This window comes from Corylus avellana, chromosome 6 (genome assembly GCF_965113065.1).
Source record: "Corylus avellana chromosome 6, dhCorAvel1.hap1.2, whole genome shotgun sequence".
In the NCBI taxonomy this organism is placed as follows: Eukaryota; Viridiplantae; Streptophyta; class Magnoliopsida; order Fagales; family Betulaceae; genus Corylus; species Corylus avellana.
Window position 1 is genome coordinate 16002970 of NC_142495.1, and position 23892 is coordinate 16026861.

General features: G+C 38.7%; 1 protein-coding gene across 1 annotated transcript; it reads left to right on the top strand.

Annotated features, from left to right (window-relative positions):
* MNS1 (alpha-mannosidase 1) lies at positions 1-23523 on the top strand. The gene is made up of 14 exons (XM_059600735.2): positions 1-525; positions 5610-5657; positions 6005-6160; positions 13672-13784; positions 13871-13936; positions 14085-14256; positions 14922-15011; positions 15410-15534; positions 15697-15762; positions 15891-15999; positions 16142-16240; positions 18863-18943; positions 19017-19187; positions 22799-23523. The coding sequence occupies exons 1-14, from the start codon at positions 364-366 to the stop codon at positions 23036-23038; spliced, it is 1698 nt and encodes a 565-aa protein (XP_059456718.1). The 5' UTR covers positions 1-363; the 3' UTR covers positions 23039-23523.
* Positions 23524-23892: the final 369 nt, after the last annotated feature.

The following is a 23892-nucleotide window of genomic DNA, read 5'->3' on the forward strand; positions in this document are numbered from 1 at the left end:
CCAAATATCAAATTCCACAGAGTTTTTCACTTTTCTCTGCCCGAATTCTCTCAACCAACCTCCTCGTCCTCTCCCGTTTCTCTTCTCCCACACCAGAAACGCACATCTCACGAAACGGGAGGCCGCAAACGGAAACATTTCTTCTCTTTTTCTGCTTCTGTTTTTCTATTTTCCTCAAGAAATAAGAATAGAGGATTCGCACTGACCTTTACCATTATCCCATCGAAACGTTTCAATTTTCCTCCTGCTGGGACAGATTTTAGATCGGCCAATACAGCACAAAAGTCAAGGAAATGGTTCTGAATCTGAAAATGAAAGAGGTCTAAAAGAAAAAAACCGAAAAGCTTTTAAGGAAGAAAAGAAATGGCGAGGAGTAGCAGATCGTCGTCTGCAAGCAGCAAATGGAGGTACTGTCACCCGTCGTATTACCTGAAGAGACCGAAACGCTTGGCTTTGCTCTTCATTGGATTCGTTTGTTGCAGTCTCATCGTTTGGGATCGCCAGACTATGATCAGAGAACACGAGGTAAAACAGAAAAAAAAAATAAAAAATTGCGTTTTGGGTTAGGTCGATAGATATATTCTCTGTTTGATTGCTGAGGAAGTCCGTGAAAACGAAAATTGAATCTTGGGTTTTACAATTTCTAGTACCTGAGAATATTTGTAAGTGAAATCAACGTCAATTTTCATTTCTGTTCCGTTGTTTAATATTTTTGCATTTGAATGAAGGGTTATTGTTTGTTTTGTCTACTTGTGAAATGCGATCTGGTTTTTAGTCTCTGGATTTGGATATTATTTGATCCTGATCGGAGAATTAGGAAATTCTGTTTTTGGTCTTTCTCGGGGGGTGTTACATGGGAGGGTTTGGCATACTATATAGGGTTTGATTTTGTTCAAAGGTTTTGCTATACGATCAGTTTTCGAAATTGAGGACGCCGTATAATATGGATGCACTTGAAAATTGATAGACTCATTCGTGCGAGAGGTCCTTTGGTCCAATGATAAGAACCACATAATTTCGACGGTTATTTGTTTGTCTTACGTAGGAACCAAAATGACATGGTAGATCATTATTGGGCATCTCTTAAGTCAAATATTGAATGTGAGAGTTGAAGCTACGGTTTGCTACTTTTCTTGTAGGATGAGATTAAGAAGAAGAGATACTCATTCTTGGCTTGTATAATTTCAACTGGGTGATCTAAAATTCTAAATTACCTTTCGCTCATCCTGCAATGTTTGGGAGTAACTATCATATCATAGTGGCCTATTCCACTTCTTTTTTTCTAGAAGTAGCAATCCATGGTCCTAGTGATATAACTAAGGGGATGGGAGAGGGTGAGAGAATGTGAAGATAGCCGACTGGACTGGAGCGGAATAGAAACTAATCTGTCACGAGTCAAAGAGGAGCTTCAGGCTTGCACTGTAGCTCATTAATGCTTAATGCCCAAGCTTGTTTATTATGTAAAGGCTTTGTTTTGCAAAGAGAATAAAAAAGAAAGTACATTTAATCATGCCAACAATCTTAAAACAGAGGAACCTACTAGAAGTGAAGAAGATGTAAGATTATCAAGAATGATAATGGTGAAGTTGTCTCATTGAAACTGAGCAGAATCGAGGTGGGGAGGAACTATCAGGATCTTTAACGAAATAACTGTTTCCATTCATAATCACTTTTTTGTTTCCATAATTCGGGACTAAAAACTTTAGGTTCAGTGTTGTAAGAAGCAAGAATGACATCAGTTAGGATAGAGACTCTCTCTCTCTCTCTCTCTCTCTCTCCCTCCTTTTTGGTAAATTGAACACACACTCAGCTAGTCTTGAATCCACTTTCTATCCCTTTTTCGTAGTGTTAGGAGGTGCTATTTGAGCTAGAGCTCATTGTTTGTGTTTGGAATGAGAATATAAGAAATTCTAGGAACTATTTTAAAAAGGGTTTTTGAGTGAATGAGTTTGGGAATCCTGTTAGCTTTCTAAATATTTTATTTGAATTCTGTATTTGGAGTTAAGTGAAGCTATAGAAATAATCAGGTGTTAGAACTTCACCTGCATGTTTGGATATTCTCGGGCATGCTCAACTACAACTTGTCACTTGATTCACCACCAATGGTAATACTGCCGTATAGTCTTATAGTACAGTGTAGATCTAACTGTTTATTGATGTTAGAGGCCCCGGTAGTCATATTCAGTTTCTACACCTAAATATCTACATTAATCCCCAAAATGCCATGAAGCCTGCATGTAGACCCACTGTGCTTACATCACTAAGCCTTTTCTCTGCTGCTAGAGCGTTAGACATTATTCGATAATCCTTCCACACCTTATCCTATTTCACAATCTCATTTGAAATAATCCACTAAACTACTCCCAAGAATGTCATAGGCTTGCTTGTAGATCCACTACATTTTCTTTACTGACACCCTTCATCTTCCTCAGCTAGCTAGAGTGATAGACACCATCCTCCCACTCCTTATCCTATTTTGCGATCTCATTTGAAATAATCCTCTAAACTGCTGATGTTGTTGTTAGCATGTCGTCCACCTCCCAATGTAATTCAATGCCATATGTGATTTGCGAGCACATCAGATCTTGTGTCTTTGCACAATTTTATGGTGACTTAGATGGGCACCATAAATGGTTTTGTGGCCTTGAGTGGCCCTTGCCACATGCAAATCTGCTGAGATCTTTAGATGAGAGAGGTGGAGTTTCTAGTAAGTATTTAGAGCCCTCAGGGCCTCAAGTATTCGGTTGAAATTTGTCCTATAATTTTAAAGTTTCATTGTTTTATGTCCCAAAGGTGAACTTAGCATGATCCTGAAGTTCTACTCAACCCCCAAGATTGGCCTACCTTTTCCATATCTAAATGTATCTTCAATGTCATAGATTGGTGGTAAGCATTGAGTGGTGGAATTTTTAGCAAGTATATATAGCCCTTAAATGTCAACTCAACGTCCTAGAATTTTAAAATTACCCGGTGTTATGTCCCAAATGTAAACTTGGCATAAATGAAACTAAAATCTTACTCTTCCTCTAAATTTGGCCCAGCTTTTCCATATCCAAATGCTGCTTTCTTGTCTTAGATTGACAAGCATTAAGAGAGAGATGGATTTTCTACCAAGTTTTTAGAGCCCTCATGTGCTGGGTTGAAATTTGTCCTAGAATTTTAAAATTGACTTGTTTTATGTCCCAAATAGGAAATTAGCATAAACAAACCTAAACACTTGCTCAACCCCAAAATTTGGCCCAACTTTTCCATTCACAAAGGCATCTTTCATGTGATGGAGGGAGGGAGGGAGGTGAAATATGTCTCAAATGTGAACTTACCAAAAATGAGCCTGGAGGGAGGGAGGTGAAGTATGTCTCAAATGTGGACTTACCAAAAATGAGCCTGGAGGTGGGAGGTATGAACTTACCAAAAATGAGCCTGGAGGTGGGAGGGAGGGAGGTGAAATATGTCTCAAATGTGAACTTACCAAAAATGAGCCTGGAGGGAGGGAGGGAGGTGAAGTATGTCTCAAATGTGAACTTACCAAAAATGAGCTTGGAGGTGAAAATTCTAGCAATTATTTAAATTATTTGGAGCCCTCTAGTGCCGGTTTGAAGTCCATCATACAATTTTGAAATTGCTTTGTGATATGTCTCAAATGTGAACTTACCAAAAATGAGCCTGGAGGTGAAAATTCTAGCAATTATTTGGAGCCCTCAAGTGCCGTTTTGAAGTCCGTCCTACAATTTTGAAATTGTTTTGATATGTCTCAAATGTGAACTTACCAAAAATGAGCCTATAATCTGTTGGGCCCCCAAATTTGGCCTAGCTTTGACATATCCAAATGCAACTTTAATGTCATACATTGACAATCCTGATGAATCTAAAAGTGAATGTCAACCAATTGGTAAATTTGGGATATTATGTCAAAGATGGGACCTTGTGTTTTTTATTTAAGTTACATAGGCATCTAATAGGTTTTGAATTCTTCTTTATGAAGGATGGAATGCCCATTTTAGCTACAACTCATTCATAAGTTCAAGAAGTGCCTTTGGTTTGCTCTTTTCTCTCCTTTCCTTTTTTTTGGGGGGGTTGCATTTTAAAAATTCAGAACTAGATTAATTTTTTTTTTTTTTTTTTGTTTTTTGGTTTTTTTGATATGTCCAAACAAGAGGGGGGGGGGGGGGGGATTCGATCTAGTAACCTTCGTTTCATAAGGTGTGGTCTCTAGTTGATTGAACTACTCCTTGGGGACAGAACTATATTAATTTTTTGATAAGTTTTTAAAGGCTTATTTTTTATAAGCACCATTGGAAGATGATGCCTTTGTGCCTTTTATGGTGTCTATGGAAGGAAAGGAACAACATAAGTTTTGAGGACTTTAAGGGAGATTTAGAACATAAGTTTTGAGGACTTTAGAGGAGATTTAGTCTTTATTCTTCCATACTTTGTATCTCTTTATGCTTTATGCTAGTGAATCGCTTGCAATTGGTCTATGGCAAAGGGTCATCTGTCCAATAATTAGTCGGAATCAGTCCATGTTAAAAAGGCCTTTTTTTAAAATATATCCTTTCCCGCTTTTCTTTCTTCTATCAGTCGCTCCAACCAGTCCCTTTACTAGTAAGCCTCTATAGGCCTCTATCACTTTAATCGGTCGCAATTCTTGCATCTGGAAACTGGAAATGATCTCTTGCTTGTTGACTTGTGGTGGTGATCAATTATTATGATTTTCTTATTCTCTTTGCTCCTAGCTAGATGTTTTTTCTCTTGTATACTTCCTGTGCACTAAAAGGCGTCTTATGCTTTTAATGATTATTACTTATAAAAAAATGTAAATGTAATTTATTTAAAAGCGCGGAAGGCGTAACCCAAGTATGCAAAAAGTATACAAGAGATACACATAAGTAGATGAAAAAAGCTCAAGGAAAACATGAAAACTAGAAATATTTGAGTCAAAGGTAGTTGACCAGAGGTAAAGAGTCGTAAAGAGCCAACTTCCACATAAAGCACAACAGAACCAACTTCCACATAGTAGTATCCCGAAATTGACCACATTGATGTTTCCAGCAAGCGAAAAGGTTTACTACTCGATTAGGCATAACCCAAGCCAACCCTACAATGCTGAAAATGGTATTCCATAGGGCACTAGCTATCTCACAATGGAGGAAAGGTGGCCCATTGACTCTCCACTCTTCTTACACATACAACACCAGTCAACCACATTACTCTCAAATGAGCCTTATTCCGCCCAATACTCCTCAAAGGGAAAGGAGTGGTATCATGGCGAACAAGGAGATTGTAGTAACATCTGACATTGAACAACCCTCTCTTGGAAGGAACCTAACAAAGCTTGTCTTTGCCGCCCTGTCTCAATTTGTGGGAGTACAACAAATTAAAGAACAGGGTTATGTCGGTATAACCTGTTTCTGATAGGGTTGCACTTCATAATTAGAAAATATATGTCAGACTACTAGTTGTGAATAACCTTTTTCTTCAAATGTGGATTTATAAAGAGTATATTTTTCTTTCATGTGAGTTTTTCTCTAAAAAGTTAAATTATAGTGCAGAATTTTTCTCAGACTTTATTTCTTTCTTGGCTGTCTGACAAACTTCTTTCTGATTTGCAGCTAGAAGTTGTCAAGTTAAATGAAGAAATGATCCGTTTGCAGAATTTGGTAAGAAATTTAGAATGCTAATCCTAGACTTATGGTCAAATTTATGCTTATCCTAGGAAAATCTGTTTTGAACATATTCTCAAAATAGAGTTATGTAGTCACAAAATAGCCTAGTAACTTTTTATTTGTGAATTAAACAGCCAAGTTTCTGGCTTCCTTTTTATTTTTTATTTTTTAAAAAAATGGTCTATTGTTCTTTCCATGGTTTTCTAAATTCATATTGCTCAAGTACTTCAAGTGTGGACAGAACTGTAGTATAGTATGCAATAACTCTTAGTCCACAGTAATCCGTTATTCTTTTGTAAAGTGCCAGACATGTTGGACTAATTAGTAAATTTTACTTTCAGTTGGAAGAGCTAGATAATACACATGGTCAGGTTTCCAAGAAAGAGGTTGTTCCAGATGATCCAATTGACATTCAGCGAAGAGAGAAAGTTAAAGAAGCAATGCTCCATGCCTGGAGTTCATATGAGAAATATGCATGGGGCCAAGATGAACTTCAGGTACTCTAAACCTTTTGTTTTGTATGTTATCTGTTCCATCTGGTTTGAATTTTACATTGGGCATCTAATAATCGAGATGTTGAGGCATGGTCAGATAATTGATAGATTCTTGCTATCTCTAGAGTGGGAGGAATATTTTTTAGATGTTTCTCAAAGACGCTTTCCTAGAATATTGTCTAATCATTTTCCATTGATGTTGGGTTGTGGTGTGGGGAGTAGGGGTAGTAGGAATTTTAAGTTTGAGAATGTGGCTGCAATCGGAGGATTTTGTAGAGCAAGTAAAAACTGGGTGGGGTTCGTATACTTATCAGGGTTTTCCGAGTTATGTGTTGGCACACAAATTGAAAGTATTGAAATATGATTTGAAGAAATGGAATCAGGAGGTCTTTGATAATGTAGGGAAGCGGAGGAAGGAGATGGTGGAGGGTCTTTGTGAGCTGGATTTGATTGCGGAGGAACATTAACTGAACATGAAAAATTGAAGAAAGAAGCTTTTTCTAGAGAGTTGGAGAGGAGTATCTTTCTTGAAGAAGTGAGTTTGAGACAAAAGTCGAGGGCATTTTGGTTGAGAGGGGGAGACTAATACTAAATTTTTTCATCATTTGGCAAATTGTTATAGAAGAAATAATTCGGTGGAGTTCCTAGTGGTTAATGGGCATATAATGTCTGATCCACGGGCTGACCCACAACTTCAGAGACTCCCAATGTTTCTGTGCTCCCCTCTTCGGCCCTGTCTGAGATGGTCTCCCCTTGCTCCGCCACCCCTGATGCCGCTGTACCTCTAGTTGCCGTTGCTGGTACCATGGAAACGACGCCGGCAGCGTCTAGACCGTCTCTAGCCCCTTCTTCGGCCAGCTCTATCTTGTTTTCAGCCTGCCCAGATGGTCCATCCTTCTCATTGGCGTGTTCTGTGCCAAGAAGTTCCGTAAGTTGCTCAAGCATTCCGCTTCGATCAGTCTCCGGCGAACCTGTAATTGTCGGTAGATAGATGTGGTCACTTGCATCGGCGTGTTCTGTGTCAATATCCTCCTTTTCTTGCTCCGGCGTCACACTCTAGTCAGCAACCAGCGATACTGCACTCACCGGTTTTGGACGCCATCGCCTGTTTCTAGTGGGATACCGGCGAACGTATATCTTGCGGTACCTGTTGATAATCTGCAACCTTGTGGGCTTATCTACTAGCTCTACAACCATTTTAGTTTGCTCAGGCCCATTCTCATTCACCCCGTTTGGGGCCCATTCCCCATTTTGCTTTGGCTCATTTGATTCTCCTTCCCCTTATTACCCCAGCCCATCTCCATCTCCTTATTCCTCCTGCCCATCTCCAGCCCCTTATTCCCACCGCCCTGCTCCAGCTTTTCTAGACAGCTGGATATCTGTTTTTGTAAGGAAAGCGGAATTTCCTTAATGCTCATGAGATTCTCCAGCGTGTGTGTCGCCAAACTTTCCTTTTGGTGCAGGGCGTAAACTCCAGAATTTGTGCACCTTCCTTACGAAGGTTCGACCCCCCCTCACCGGCTGCCTGTGTACAGGAGGTGCCGGTCGTGCTATTTTCCCCAACCACCACCTCCGCATATGAACGCCGATTCTGAAGTTCCTTTTGCTGATTTTGGGGCCTTGCCGGTGGCATCTCTTTGGTCCCTCCGCTCGTCGGTTGCATCTCTTTGGTCTCTTTTGGAGCCCTGCTGGTTTGTCTCTTTCCCTCCGACTCCTCCCCATTGATCACCCCTTCTTTATTCTTCTCAAAATGCAACTTTAGTCGCTGCAATTGCGAACGGCAATCTTTCCATCCCTTCCCTTCATGCCCCTCCGGTATAATCACAAAGCTCCTCCGTCCCTTCCCACCATATTACGATAACTCCAGATAATTGCCGTGGGAATTATTTTTTCGCTGCATCACGTACAAAAAACTACCAAAGCGAAAAGTCCTCCAAGTGTCATGAACGATCTCAATATTTGTCAAATAGTCCCATGCACTCACTAACCAGAAGATGGTTGGCCATGCCATGATCATGTCTCGTGTTTTTCCCCGACTCTTCTCCGCCAATTGGACTCCGCCTTGCACATTCGATCTAATCTCAAAAGATTTAGTTTCTACATAGAAATACCCTAGATAACCCATTTTTCCAATCAAAATTCGATGGTCCTCAATCTACACTACCGGAACACCGATCAGAATTCACCCACGCTCCGTCCCTATTCCTCACGCACCGCTGGGACGAGAGTGAGAATCATGCATAATCGTTTGTATATAACGCTTGCAGAATTTTTAGACTTATGTGCTTCATTTTCAGCTTAATAGCTATTTGCATTTGTGGGCTCTATTGTATACTTTCTGTGTACATGGGTTGCGCCCCTTTTCGTTTTTTATAAATTGATATTATCTATCAAAAAAAAAGATTGGCTCCTTTAAAAAATTCACATCTGAGTGGCGGAGACATGCTTTCAAGGATATTGAGCCCTTCTTCACAAACCACCTCAAAACCTCCCACAACTATGGATTCCAAGCTGTCCCCCTTAACAACACTGACACTTCTCCCCCATCTACTCATAGTGGTAAGGCATGGGGGAAGGAGAGAACCTCGGTGGAGGAACCTGCTTCACTGCCCCCCTTCCCTTTGATATCTACAATAGCCCAACTTGAAAACCTCAAAAGTTGCCTAATAGATAAGAGTCTCAGACTAGGAGCAACATGTTGCTCTGATAACAGAACCTCTGTTACTATACCATCACAACGCACAAGTTTAGATACCGCATCATTGCTAGTGCTACATCCAATTTGCCGAACACAACAAGTCAACCCTCTAGAATTGGGGGTTATCTCTAAAGTCATTTGGGGGATGGTTCCTTTGTGCATCACATGGTGTATTTGGCGGGAGAGGAATGCCCGAACGTTTGAGGATAAGTACTATTCGGTGGATGGGATGAGGAAGAATATGAACTGTATGCTACACTTGTGGGCGTTGGCTCATCATCGTAGTGTTGTCCTGACTATAGATGAGTTCTTGAATATGTGCTCTCTGTATATTCCATAGGGGTTTTTATTGTATATATTTTTGCATTAGGGTTGCGCCCCTCTGTGCTTTTTCAATAATGTTCACATTACTCTTAAAAAAAAAAAAAAAAGAATTGAGGGTGATGCCAAAATCACCCAACTTAGGAAGCCTAGCTGATAACAACCATCGAATCCTCCTCCTCGACAAAATCTAAGTATGAAGATTGCGAGAAAAGTTGCTTTTGAGTGTTCAGCGGTGACACAGTGGACGGAGAATTGCCTATGAGAGGATTCCCCCTGATTACGCCCCCCACAACGCTCTTTTTCCCCATCTGATCAACTCCCACACGGACGGCAAGGCTAAGCATTGGGACAAACGGAGATCCATCATGCTGGGTGACACCTAAGCGCTCACCCGAAGGACCCATACCAACACCCAAATCCTTACCCTAAGAAGGCTTTGACCCCGCTTGCGTTTTCTTAACCCACTTAAGAGTTGGTTTAAATTTGAGCCAATGTCTCACTTGTGAGATAATTGGGCCTTTGCTCCTATTAATGCACCATAAACTCGACTTAACTGCTTTGGGTCTCTAGTCCCAATTGATGCTTATGGGAAGGACAACCCTCCCTTATTGACTAGGCTTCACGCAATAGTAGCAGCCTGGCCTGGGCTAACTTTGCTCATAGACCCAACTAGATTTTTACCAATGGCCCGAACATGTTGTTTACTAACCAACTCAACTGTCTCTCGGCTCGAGTCCAGGTCCACGCCCAATCTCACAATAAGCTGGTCCTCATCCCCACTCAAGCGATCCGATTGGCATCTCAAAGCATGAAGAGCGCTACTGATATCAACATCTCTCCTCAAATCACACAAAAAGTTTGGATCATGCAACTGTGGCGCCAAACGGCGTACAAACATGCTAGAAGAAGGTTCCCACTTTGAGACCCCAGAACGAGAGGATTTATGAACAATGTCGTCGGATAGCTAGAAAACTTCTAGAATGTTCCAGAACTTGAGAGCAAGCCCCGACCAAGCCCTACTTCCTTTACCTTCTGTACAACCACAAAATCCCTCCGGCCACCACCGGTGTATTCTGCAACAACTAAAAATCGTTTGCGAAAATTCGAGCAACACTGGGTGATATAGGCTTTGGAGCACCCATCCTAGATGATCTATATAATTCCTCTTCCATGGTCTCTAGCATCCATTTTACACTAACACAACCTAGAGAAACAGAACGCATGAGACCATGCTTCTTTCAAAAACTCGAGCAACTGATACCCCTTCCTCACAGATGAGCTCAAAAGGCTTGGCTTCCACATAAAATCTACTTGAATACCCCATTGCACAATCCAAAAGGAAGACCGAGCTTCCAAAGATGCTGTGGAGAGAGAGTGATCATTTCCTTAGGCTATGCTTTATGTTTTTCAAGTGTAAGAGACTTGTCTGTAATGTGAGGTACTTGCCCCGTAATTCTCTTTCTTGGGCTGATGCAGCCATGGAATAAGAGTCAACTTGCTGTCTTTAGAGCGACTTTGGTGTTAGTAACTTGAAGCTTTTCATGTGATGCATTCATGTGTAGCATTAAAATGAAAAGAGTTTTGTATGGTTATGAAGGTCAAGTCATTAGAGTCTAGGGTTAAATCTGTTTGGAATTAGGTTTTTATTTCATGAGCTATTGTCAGCTCTGTAGTTTTCTCAACCCCTGCAAATTGAGGGTATTTTGGTAGTAGATTCAAGTTAGAGTTTTCTACAAGTTTATATCTGTCGTGGCCCGTGGGTTTATTTTCATTGAATCCCAGTTAGGTCTTTTATTGCATATTGTTTGAAATTGTGTGCTAATATAGTCATAGTAGGTTAAGGATCCGGTTTTAGCAGCTCCAGGGGTTTGAGACAAGGGGATCCCCTCTCTCCTTTGTTGTTTGTTTTTGTGATGGAGGCTTTGAGTAGGATGATTTCTGCGGTGGTTCAGGGGGGGTTGGTAGAAGGCTTCAAAGTCGGCAATTCTATTGTCTCTCATCTTTTATTTGCCGATGATACCTTGATTTTCTGCAATGCTAGGCCCGCCCAGTTACGCTATTTGAGGAGTGTGTTTTTGTGGTTTGAAGCTGCATCCGGTTTGAAGGTTAATTTGGCTAAGTCGATGCTAATTCCGGTGGGGAATGTGGAGCAAGTGGAGTTGTTAGCTGGTACTTTAGGGTGTGAGGCCGGTACTTTGCCAGTGAAGTATCTTGGTCTCCCGTTGGGAGGCTCTTATAAGTCCAAGCAGATTTGGGATGGAGTTATCGAGAAGATCGAACATCGGTTGGCCAGTTGGAAAAGGGTGTATTTGTCGAAGGGGGGTAGGGTCACCCTTATCAAGAGCACTCTCGCTAACTTGCCCACTTATTACTTGTCTTTATTCCCTATTCCGGTGAGTGTTGCCAAGCGCATTGAGAAGCTTCAACGCAATTTCTTATGGGGTGGGATAGGTGAGGAGTTTAAGTACCACTTGGTGAAGTGGTCGCAGGTTTGCACTCCGATCAAGGAAGGAGGGTTGGGAATTAGGAATTTATTGGTGTTCAATCGCGCTCGTTTAGGGAAATGGATATGGCGATATGGGACGGAGAGAGATGCTTGGTGGAGAATGGTGGTAGATTCGAAGTATGGAAGCTTATGGGGAGGGTGGTGTTCTGTTGAGCCTGGAAGAGCATTTGGGGTGGGGCTATGGAAGAATATTAGGAAAGGGTGAGATACTTTCAAAGGCTTTACGAGATTTGTAGTGGGGGATGGGACTAGGGTTAGCTTTTGGCATGATTGGTGGTGTGGAGACACAGCCCTCAGGATAGCTTTCCCGATTCTTTTTGGTATTGCTTGTGTAAAGGAGGCCTCAGTTGCGGATAACTTGGAGATGATAGGTGGGTCCAATCAGTGGAATGTAAGTTTTTCTAGAGAGGCTCATGACTGGGAGGTGGATGTCTTTACCTCTTTCTTCCAGATGCTGCATGCAGCTAGGGTGAGTCGAGGGTCTGAAGATAGATTATGGTGGACACCCTCCAAAAGAGGTTTTTTCACGGTCAAGTCTCTCTTTTTCTCATTGGCTTGTTCGGAAGGGAGGAGATTTCCATGGAAGAGTGTGTGGCGGACACAGGCTCCTCCAAGGGCAGCTTTCTTTGCATGGTCAGCGGCTTGGGGCAAATTTTGACTTTAGATAACCTCAGGAAGCGACATGTGATTGTTGTGAACAGATGTTGTATGTGCAAGAAGAGCGAGGAGACGGTGGATCATCTTCTTCTGCATTGTGAGGTTGCGTCTGCTCTGTGGAGTGCCTTTTTTGGTCGCTTTGGGTTATCGTGGGTGATGCCTGGTAGGGTTGTCGAGTTGCTGGCTTGTTGGTGGTCTTCAGGTAGGGGGGGGAGTGCTGCGGTCTGGAAGATGGTGCCTACTTGTTTTTTTTTTGTGCTTACGGAGAGAGAGAAATAATAGGTGTTTCGAGGACTTGGAGAGGTCCTTTGAGGACATTTTATCCTATTGTTTCCATACTTTGTATCTTTGGACTGTAGCGTTTGTCTTTCCAGTGTCGTTTAGCTTTGATGATTTCCTTGTACGTTTTTTCCCTTCTAGTTAGGTGATCTTCTTTGTATACTCCCAGTGTACTTTGGGGCGCCTACTTTTAATAAAGTCTGCTGTTTACTTATCAAAAAAAAAAAAAAAGGTTAAGGAAGAGTCCTTACCTTGATTAATGGTATATTGAGTTTTTTTTTACTATTAAGGCACACTGCCATAGTTTTTTTTTTTTTTTTTTAACCTTTCAGATTGCAAATCGTCCCTTGAAACATCCTTAAAAGCACAACCTTCTGCCAGAAAAATCCCTGCAAGCTGTTCGCTTCAAGAAACAGTCCATTCATTCTTTAACCCTATCTTTTCCAAACCTAAGTTTACATACAAATCCTGAGATATCCGTTCTATAAAACACACACATATTTTTCCAATTCTGTCCTACATTGTCCTTCAACAGGTAATCTGCCTCTAGAGGTTATCGTGTCTTTATCTAACCATTGTAGTGTATAGGACACCTAGGCTTTGTAAAGCAGTTGATGATGGAAAAGAAATGCCAGCAGTCATAGGGAGGTAGAAAAGATCTATTGAGGAAAAATATCAGTCCAAATGCTACTTTTATGCTTGGCCGAGAAAGATATGGGAACAATAAGATTCCGTATGGATCAAGTACTAGCACTTGAATCACCGTCATACTATGAATCTTTTAGTTGCTTCTTGCTGCGGAGTTAGTCTTCATATCAGTCCTAATACACCTATATTTATTTTCCTTTTCGTGCTCAACAATCTAATGGAGCATTATGGTCTGTCTAGTTACAATTGCAGAGGGAGACGGGATGATTCATAAATTATATGTCTAGCCTGAAAGTTTTAGATTGATGGCATTTTTGTTTTTCACTTTCCTTGCTATATCAATGTTATTTAGTTTATGCACACAACTTTCACGACTAATACCCTTTCTCATTTTGCTACCAGCCACAGTCAAAGAGTGGTGTAAATAGCTTTGGTGGTCTTGGAGCCACTCTAGTAGACTCACTTGATACGTTATACATCATGGGTCTTGATGAGCAATTCCAGAAAGCTAGAGAGTAAGCTTAACTTTCATGTTTTGTTTGTCATTCTCATGGGCCTTAATTTACAATCCTAGTATATCATTCCCCATTTTTCTTGGCAGGTGGATTGCAAATTCATTGGATTTTAACAAGGATTATGATGCTAGCGTTTTTGAGACAACCATAAGGTTGTGTTATAAGGTTTATGTAGTTGAATTGTCTTGTTCCTTGTTAACATGAACTGTTGTGGGCTATGACATCATGTGGTTTTAAAAGCAACATAGAGTGAGAGCCATGTTGCATCCGCTAAATCCTGTCTACTTTCCTGAAATTCAGAGTTGTAGGTGGACTTCTTAGTGCATATGATCTTTCAAAAGACCAAGTCTTCCTCAATAAGGCTAGAGACATTGCAGATAGATTGCTGCCTGCATGGGATACACCTTCTGGGGTCCCTTATAACATAATCAACTTGGCACATGGAAGGGCACACAACCCTGGATGGACCGGGGTAAGTTAATTTTCTATACGCAGAGTTCATTATCCCATATAGTTTGGGTTACATTTTCATGAGTTGATTTTTAACTATGGCTGTGGGGCCATATTGTTGAAGGCTGTTTCTATTTTGGAATCTCTTCAGGGTGAGTTTAACTCCGAAACTCTCACCCTGAGGATCCTTGTGAAGCGAGCCAATTACCATTGGACCAACATGTCATTGCTACTTTTTTTTTTTTAAAAAAAATCTTTTGCTTTCACCATTTCTTTTACATATTAAGATTTGTTTGACTGTCATTTTATCTCCCATGAATGATATTTAGTAGCCTGGAAGGGTCCTGATTGCGGAACGTCTCATCTTAGATTTTCTCCTGTTTCACTACTTTAATTTAAATCTTTTGCTTTCACCATTTCTTTTACATATTAAGATTTGTTTGACTGTCATTTTATCTCCCATGAAGGATATTTAATAGCCTGGAAGGGTCCTGATTGCCGAATGTCTCATCTTAGATTTTCTCCTGTTACACTTCATTAATTTATTGAATCTATAATTCTATCTTATGCATAAACCTTGATTTTGTAGATCGCACTGAGATATTTTGTCAAACATTCACAACTAGTATTTTGTAATTTATTAAATTATTCTTGATATTTGATATCTTAAAATATTCTTGTTCCTAGGGCGAAAGTATCCTGGCAGATTCTGGGACAGAGCAGCTGGAGTTTATTGCTCTATCTCAAAGGACAGGAGATCCGAAGTATCAGCAGAAGGTATTTGATCATGCTCATATGCAGAAGATTCTTGTTTAGGGGTTGGCCACATACATATTTTCTGGAACATAGTTGCTGTTTCATTGGACTTTGACTGAAGCAGGAAAGGGTGCGATTGGGTTGGCTCCAATCTTATGGAACAACAGATATGGTTTATTATTCATTTTTCACTTGTATTAAATGTGCTTAAATGATATCTGATGAAATTTTAACAATCATCGACCTATTTTTTCTGCATAGAAAACCTGGCTTGAATAGTTGTATAGGTAAGCATTTTCTGTTAAGGAGCTATTCTAAGGGTTTGGTACTCCCAAATGTTTTTCACTTGATAAAAAGGAATATTTCCTGGTGCTGGTGTGCTGCCAGTGAATTGAATGGCTTGCATATTCATGTTTCAGGTGGAGAACGTTATAGTACAGCTTAATCAATCTTTTCCTGCTGATGGTTTGCTTCCTATCTATGTTAATCCTCACAGAGGAACTTCGTCGTACTCAACTATAACCTTTGGTGCTATGGGCGATAGGTACTCACCATTCGAAATTTTGTTGTGATTTACACTAACTGCTATGAGTTTCAGATTTAATTAATTGTGATGATTTCACTTTTACTTGGTCTACGTCCCATAAACAGTCTTGTATGTTTTACTTCAGTTGGGTTTGTGCTTAACTCAAAAATTTGATTGCAGCTTTTATGAATACTTACTCAAAGTCTGGATACAGGGGAATAGAACTTCAGCTGTGAAGCATTATAGGTGAGAAGCCTTCGCCATTTCATCTATATGTATATAAGACTGAATATCCAGTTTTATATACATCAGTATTCTTTGTTCGTTAAATTTTCTTCTTGATGTCAAGACTTCTTGTGGAATCTTGGAAGCAGAGAAATGTGGGAGAAATCAATGAAAGGTCTGTTAAGCTTGATTAGGAGAACAACACCATCATCATTTGCATATATTTGTGAGAAGAATGGCGATTCTCTGTCAGACAAGGTAAATTATTGGGAGCGGTATAATAATAATTTTTTTTCCTGAGCAATGCAAAGGCGAAGGGGAAGGGGGAGTATCAAATTAATAATTATTATCTGATGCTTCGGGTTTTTTTTTTTTTTTTTTTTGTCTAATTTATGTGCAGATGGATGAATTAGCCTGCTTTGCTCCAGGAATGCTAGCTTTAGGATCGTCTGGTTATGGTCCAGATGAATCTAAAAAATTCTTATCACTTGCAGAAGAGGTATATTAATTCCTCATAACATTTTTATAATTTGTGAACTGTGATTTATCATGGCCGTTGTCAAAATTCAAGATCAATTTGGACATGGTTTATTATTTGTGGGGGAGCCATGGGTTTTTTCAAATTTTCCCAGGGTGAAATTTTTTGAGGGTAGGGGATGAACTAAAATGACTGAAAAATTAGATATTGTGTTCTCTGCATTCACTTTTTGTTAAAACCACAGGAAAGAATCGTCATGTAATATGCAAGGGTTGTGCTAAAACCCATACTGTACCTACAATTGTTTGTGCTAAACAAGTACTTAATTTGTTTTTCATAACTCTTGAATCTGAGGGCATTTGTGATTGAGAAATGCTAGGCCTCATTCTCCTAACCATCTCTCAACCATCTCCATACATATATTTTTTTAAAATCTACCATTGAATATATTGGACCCACATGTAATCCTATAAATCCAATGGTGGATTTGAATCCATTTGAAAAAAAGATGGTTAGGAGATGGTTGGGAGAATGAGGCTTAGCATTTCTCTTTGTGATTTGTCAATTTCCTTTCTAACACTTCAATAACATCGACCACTGGTTTCCTCCTTGTCGCGCTCTCCATCATTTTCTTTCTCTTCACCTTCCAATTGTCACTGAAGTGGCTGAAGTCTGTTGCCGTGAGTTTTCAGTTACCACTCACAAGCCCTAGCCATGGACGCTGCATACAGCAATCATAATTTCCAAACTAACTGCTATCAACATTTGTGGACTCCAGGTCCAAATAACAAGAGTATTACCCAACATCACTCCTTGATTATCAGTGTTGACTGGACCCGCAGCTACCATTACTTTCTATTACTGCCTTGTGCCTGGAGCATCATCCAAGCCACAACCTACACTTTTTCACAAGACTCTACCAGAAGCTATGGCAACCTCCAGCATTCAACATTTTTCAGGTGAAACTCTGGAGGAGGAGAAATGTAGGATAAGGAGATGAGAGATGGGTAAGAACCAGGTTTTTCAGAGTGAGAGATAGTGGGGAAGAAGAGAACAAATTGAGAGCTAAAAGGCTCCTATTTCTCAAAATGATTGAGGGTATTGCTGCTAATGCGCTCAAATGGTGTGTACGCCATGAGTCTCAAAATTCCATCAGTCTAGTAAGACTGTTGCAAATGCTGACCTTGCACATGCAGAACGAAAACATGAACAAACACCGAACCAAAATTCAAACAACTGAGTTTTTAGAAACCTGACTAGACTGGTTGGTCTGACCGGTTGGACCACAGATGGAGCCTAATTATGGTCTGGAAATGTTCACCAAGTACTTTGAGTCAAAACCTGAATTGGGCCGTGTTTTATCAATGACCCAATAGGTGACCCATTTGACGAGGAGCATCTGAAGATCCGCTCAATTCATTTTAGACTTATAGTTAAAATTATTAATCGATGTGTGTAGCATTACTTAAACTCCTACAACTGGCAGGGGATTTCTGAGAGGCACTTTTGGAGAAGTTGGCTACTAATATAAAAAATAACATGTTTTCAACAAAATATGGATGCTTATTTGAAATTGTGAATGCAACACTCTGAACGCCAAACCTTATAAACATTCCCTAACATGTTTCATGATTCAAAATTGTGTAGCTCATAAATGTATTTACTAATCCCGAACTTGATTATTTTCTTTATGAATGACTTTAGTATAATATATTGTAAATACACACAAATATGTTAAAAACATTACCTACATGGAGTTTTGATGGACTTTGTGAACACTTCACATATCTAAAGCTTTCTGTAGTTGTGAGAGACAAGAGAGAGGATGTATATCACCGGAATTAGGTGGGGCCACTTTTGAGGATGGGTATTAAAATATTTAAGCTCGACGGACCTGCACAGTAGAAATACTTGTTAGTCATAATCTGCTATTTAAAAAAAAAAACATATTTTCCATGAGACGTTTTTCTTCACAAGCAATTTTACAATAAGATTATACGATAAATTGTATCTTATATATCATTTCTTGGTTTCTGATATCGCCAAATGTCTATTTCTCTGCACTTCATCTCTGGTTGAAAACCAAACTAATATCCTTCCTTTTTTTTTTTTTTTTTTTTTAATCAGTGATCTAGAAATCTTCTATGATTTTTGCATACTGGTACTTCAAGCCGATGCTTTTGGTTTTCTTGTATAATTTGTTTGAGGTGTATATTGGAAAAGATTTTTCGTTTCTTTCTGTTTTGACCCTAGATCAAAGGAGCAATAATAGACTGGTGCAAACTTGGCAGACGAATATTTCCTTACACTTCCATTCCATAAATAAGCAGGATTTTTTAACAAACAGAATTGGATTTGGGGATCAGAACATTTTTAATGCGTCTTTCAATTTGGTTTATCAGCATGGCTTTTAAATCTATTACTTATTTTGGAGATTCCAAGATTCTAGATTGTCTTATGTGCTTTGATAAAGGGGCAAGAGTTCAATACGTGATATACATTTATTCTTTTTCTGATTGGGGGGGTAAGGGGGGATAGGGATTGTATTTCCTTGCACTTGTTGATCCCATTTGTTCCAATAGTTCGTTTTGTAACAGCTATGCCTCTTTCTTTGACTGGTTTATGCAATGTCTTGTTTCGCAGCTGGCCTGGACCTGCTACAACTTCTATCAGTCAACGCCAACAAAATTGGCTGGAGAGAATTATTTCTTTCATCCTGGGGGGGTGAGTTGTCCTTATTCTTGTGAGATACATTATTTCCATTATCTTACAGAATTTCCATAAATGGCTCTTTTAGGACATGAGTGTGGGTACATCATGGAACATTTTGAGACCTGAGACGGTTGAATCACTCTTTTACCTCTGGCGTGTTACTGGGAACAAGACATACCAAGAGTGGGGTTGGAATATATTTCAAGCCTTTGAGAAGAATTCCCGCATAGAGTCTGGATATGTCGGACTGAAAGATGTAAGCCTTCCTCAAATCCACAGCTAAACTTATGCATTTGTGCCAACTTTTGTTATGCATTTATTTCAGATTATCTTATAATAAATATTAGAATTACTATATCGGATATGTTTTTTTTTTTAATAAAGGTGGGGGCTTAGTTAACTAAAGATTCCTTTGGCTAATGAATAAGACATCTGTACTGCGCTTTCTATTATTGTCTCAAGATTGCTTCCATATGTGTATTGTGAAGAATATGGTAATATCCTCAGGGTAGAAGGGCTTCCGTTGTAATTCTGCATAACAGCCCCCATGGAATAACATAAAACAATTGTATATAGAAGCACAGCTTGCAGTCCACTGTATATTATAAAAAAAAAAAAAAAAAAAAAAAAAAAAAAAAAAAAAAAAACACTTTCTAGCAGTCCATGGTGGCAAATTACCATTGACATAAACTAGTGGAATTTTTTGGTCATTGTGCAATTCAAAATTGATCAGTGATCTTGAGAACTTTAAGCTCAAGCCCATGCTACTTGGTTTCTATATTTGAATTTTAATTGACTCGTGTAGATTACTCTAAATTTAACTTGTTTTTTATTCCTGAATTTTAATTGATTGATTTAGATTACATTACACACAACTTAATTGACTCATAGATTACTCGAAATTTATCTTGGTTTCTATTCCTGAATGGTAATTGATTCATGTAGATTACTCAAAATTTAGTGGATCATTTCAGTGCTGACTCATATACATCATCTTTGAGTTTAAGAAGTCTAAGTTTGTTAACGTTTTTTGGAACAAATGGCTTAGTTTTCTTTAATGTTCTGAAGTTGGTGCAAAGTATAATTTTATTTTTCTCCTTTATGAAGTGGGATTTTGAAGTTGTAATTAAGGAATTTGCTATGTTAATTACTTTTTTTGGGTTAACCATAGAGTTTTTCCAAATCCCTAGTTCAAATTCTATGGGAAATGTGCCATACAAATTTTATCTGCATTACCATTCTCATACCACCATTAGTATTACTCTTTGCATCGGTACTATTACTTTTGTTGCCAGTACTGCCACCACCATACTCCAATCCTTTGGATCCGGCTTCTGTGCGGTAGTGAAAAACTACCACACAGATGTTGTTGCCCAAAATGGTACTGTTTTGAGAAAAACGGTACCATTTTGAGCAGTTAAAAAGGAGGAACAAAAAATAAATAATAAAAAATTCATTAAAACATAAAAATTAAAAAAAAATAATAATAATTAAAAAACTAAAAAAATTAAAAAATTAAAACCAAAAAAAAAAAAAACTAAAACAAAAAAAAATAAAAAAAATGGGGTGGGGTGGCCACCCAAAAAGGCCAAAAGAACAAAAAAAAGTTTGAGGATTTGGTTTTGGGGGTGGCCAGACCACCTCCAAGGGCTATGGGGGTGGCTGAGCAACCCCATACCTGTGGGTTTCTCAATACAAAGCAGGAAGAAGCAAAGCCATGGGCAGTTTTCTGTCAGCCCAAACAAAACCTACCAATCCAAAACCGGCTGCTCCGCTCTTTGTATATATGTCTGTGTCTTTTTCTATCCCTTGACTCAATTTAATGCATCTGAGCATCTTCACCTTTTCCCTCTCTCTCTCTCTCTCTCTCTCTCTCGTGGCATCTGTATTTGCAAAAAGTTCAAGAAGGCTGTTTTATAGTTCTGGGCAGCTTTAGATGTGACAATTGGATTCCAATCTTTCGGATTTTAGCGCTTTGGGCAGTTTCATTTTCTGGGTTTTCTTCAAATTAATCTATTCAATTGTTGGGGTATGATTTCACTTCTACTTTCCTGAATGTTTTCCTCAACCAGTAGGTGGTGACAATTTTCTCACCTGGGTGTTTGTGTTTTTGTCTCCGAAAGAGAACAGCCTTTGACTGATGGAACCAAATGATTTAGGTGGTGGGATGTTTCCGAACATTGGTTTTTGGGTGGTCCGGCCACCACCAAAAACCAAACCCTCAAATTTTTTTTTTTTTTTTTTTTTTTTTTTTTTTTTCTGGGTGGCCGGCCACCCCGCCCCATTTTTATTTATTTTTTTGTTTTAGTTTTAATTTTTTTTAATATTTTTAGTTTTTTAATTATTATAATTTTTTTTATAATTTTTAAATTTTAATAAATTTTTTATTTCTACTTTTTCACTGCCCAAAACAGTATCGTTTTGCCCAAAATGGTACTGTTTTGGGCAACAGCATCTGTGCGGTAGTTTTCACTACCGCACAGAAGCCGGATTCCTCCACCTCTTACCACACCGCCTCATCATCTTCCATTAATGCTATAACCAACACCATGACACGATACTATTGCCATCATCATATCATTGTCACAACCAATGCCATCATCATTATGACTAATACAATACTTCAATTTTTAAATAAACTCGTGAACAATGGAAATTTAAGTTGATGGGACTGAAAATGCCATCAAATTAAATTCTATTAGTTTAAAAGGTCTAAGAATTTGTCAGATTCTTCATCCAAATATAATCTTAGTAAATTATGTTGCCTTTCGGGAAAAAAAAATAATAATAAAAAAAAAAGTTGTCTTTTTCTCATGGAAAAATTGTGAATGTCATTTCTTTTCTGCTTTTTTTTTTTTTTGGATTAGTGTGTTTGGCTCTAATGGGAGGGGATGTTGGAGATTTGAACTAGCAACCTGTACTTTGTGAGTCATGATTTCTATCAATAGTACTACCCCTCGGGGTTTCGAGTATATGATGTTGATCACTTTGCTTGATGTTGTTTTAAGATCTCACTTGGTGATGCTTTCTTTTTCTGTTTTCATCATGTTTTGGTCTTGGTGTAGATTTCCAGTTAATATACACTAGACTTTGTCTTGACTCTTGATTTTGTCTAAATAAAGTTTACTGTTATTGTTCTACAAAGTTTGAACTAGTTGAAAGAGTGTCCTTTTTTGTTATTTTTTTATGTCCTTGGTTTTTTGTTCTCGGATGTATTATTCCCTCATTGCAAGAATATTTTCACAAAACAGATGTTTAATTTTTGGAAAAGTAAGAGCACACTTCTTATTTAAAAAATTAGGAAAAAAGCTGTGTGGCCACCCTAGGGTGCCTACGTGACCACCCCGATGTGTCCGAGGCGGCCAACCTTTTTCTTCCTCTTTTTAATTTTTTAATTTTTTTTACAAGTAGAGCTTTAGATCTTTTTGGGTCTCTCAAAATAAGTAGGTATACTCTATAGAAAACTTTTTTTTCAAATGTGGACCCCACCAGAAAACGCTTCTCAAAATAGTTTTCACCTTTATGTTCGAGATTATTGTTTCCCAAACTTGGTGAAACATAGAACTAGTTCATAATTTCTTTTCATTCACAATATACATGTTTCCATAAAAGGTTGAAATGAGATTACTTTATGGTTTAGAGAAAATGCTTATAAAACAGAAACAGTTCAAGTTGAACTACTTTTTATCTGGAATTGTTTTAGACCAAACTGAATCAGTTTTATGGTTTTCCAGATACGCCCACTAATATTGAAATATCCATGCTTAGACAAAACTAAACTGATAACTGCTAAATGTTGAATTGGATATTTTCCTTACTTGATAACTATGTGACTGTTCGTTTACTGCTGGCTGGTGGTGTTCTCAGGTTAATACTGGTGTCAAGGACAATAAGATGCAAACCTTCTTTCTTGCAGAGACTCTCAAATATCTCTATCTTCTTTTTTCACCCCCTTCAGTCATCTCATTAGATGAATGGGTTTTCAACACAGAAGCTCATCCTTTGAGAATTGTGACCCGAGATGATGGGGAAAGTTTTGGAAAATCAGATGGGAAACCTAGACCAATGGGTAGAATACGTGGCAGGAAAGAAGGTCGATCCGATTAATTATTACGAATAAGTAACTCTTTATTAGTTTTGGTCGAACCCTTTCTGTAATTTCAGCCTCTAAGGAGATGGAGAGCTAAAGAGTTCATTCAATGTCTATTGACATTGGATGTCAGCTGTTCCTCCTACAAAGAAAAGTGCAGCTCAACAATTTCCACTTGTTGGTAGTTGTATTCTATAGTAAGATTTGGGGCCGCCTTTGTAGAATGATGGATTTGTAACATAGGAAATAGGTCATTGTCTACAGTTACTGTAATATGTTTGATGAATAGGGGGGATGTCTTTTTGATGGATAGCCATTTGTAACTTTTAGAAGACATCTTTACTGTCCTTTTCCTTGCTTTTCTGAATAAGTCATTTGGTGATATTTGCGGGATTAAGTTGTTGGTCTCATTTTGAGGCAGATGGGTAAAACATAGCTACATGTGTCAGATCCATATTAGAATGATTCAAGAGCTTTAAGAATTCTCTTTTTACCTGATTCATTATTTTGCCACACTTTTTTTCTTTCTGTTTTGAAGATTGGTTTGCTTTCCTTTCTTGGATCGGTTTGTTTCTATATTATTAGTTATAGACAAGGAGTGTAATAAAATTAAAAAAATTGAGCACTCATAGTTGTCTAATTTAGGTCAAATGTATTTAGAATTGAATTTTTGAAGGCCCTTAAATACTTTGAATATAGGAAGGGTTTTTTTTTTTGTTTGAAGAAAAAAAAAATATTTCAGATTCCAAGTACAGTTTCTCCCCCTTGTTATGTTCTGTTTGTTTCCTAAATTCTCGTCTTTCAAAGTTGAAAAGATATGGAGTTTTGCCCACTAACCTCTTGGAAGGGTGTTGATTAAATTCACCGACTC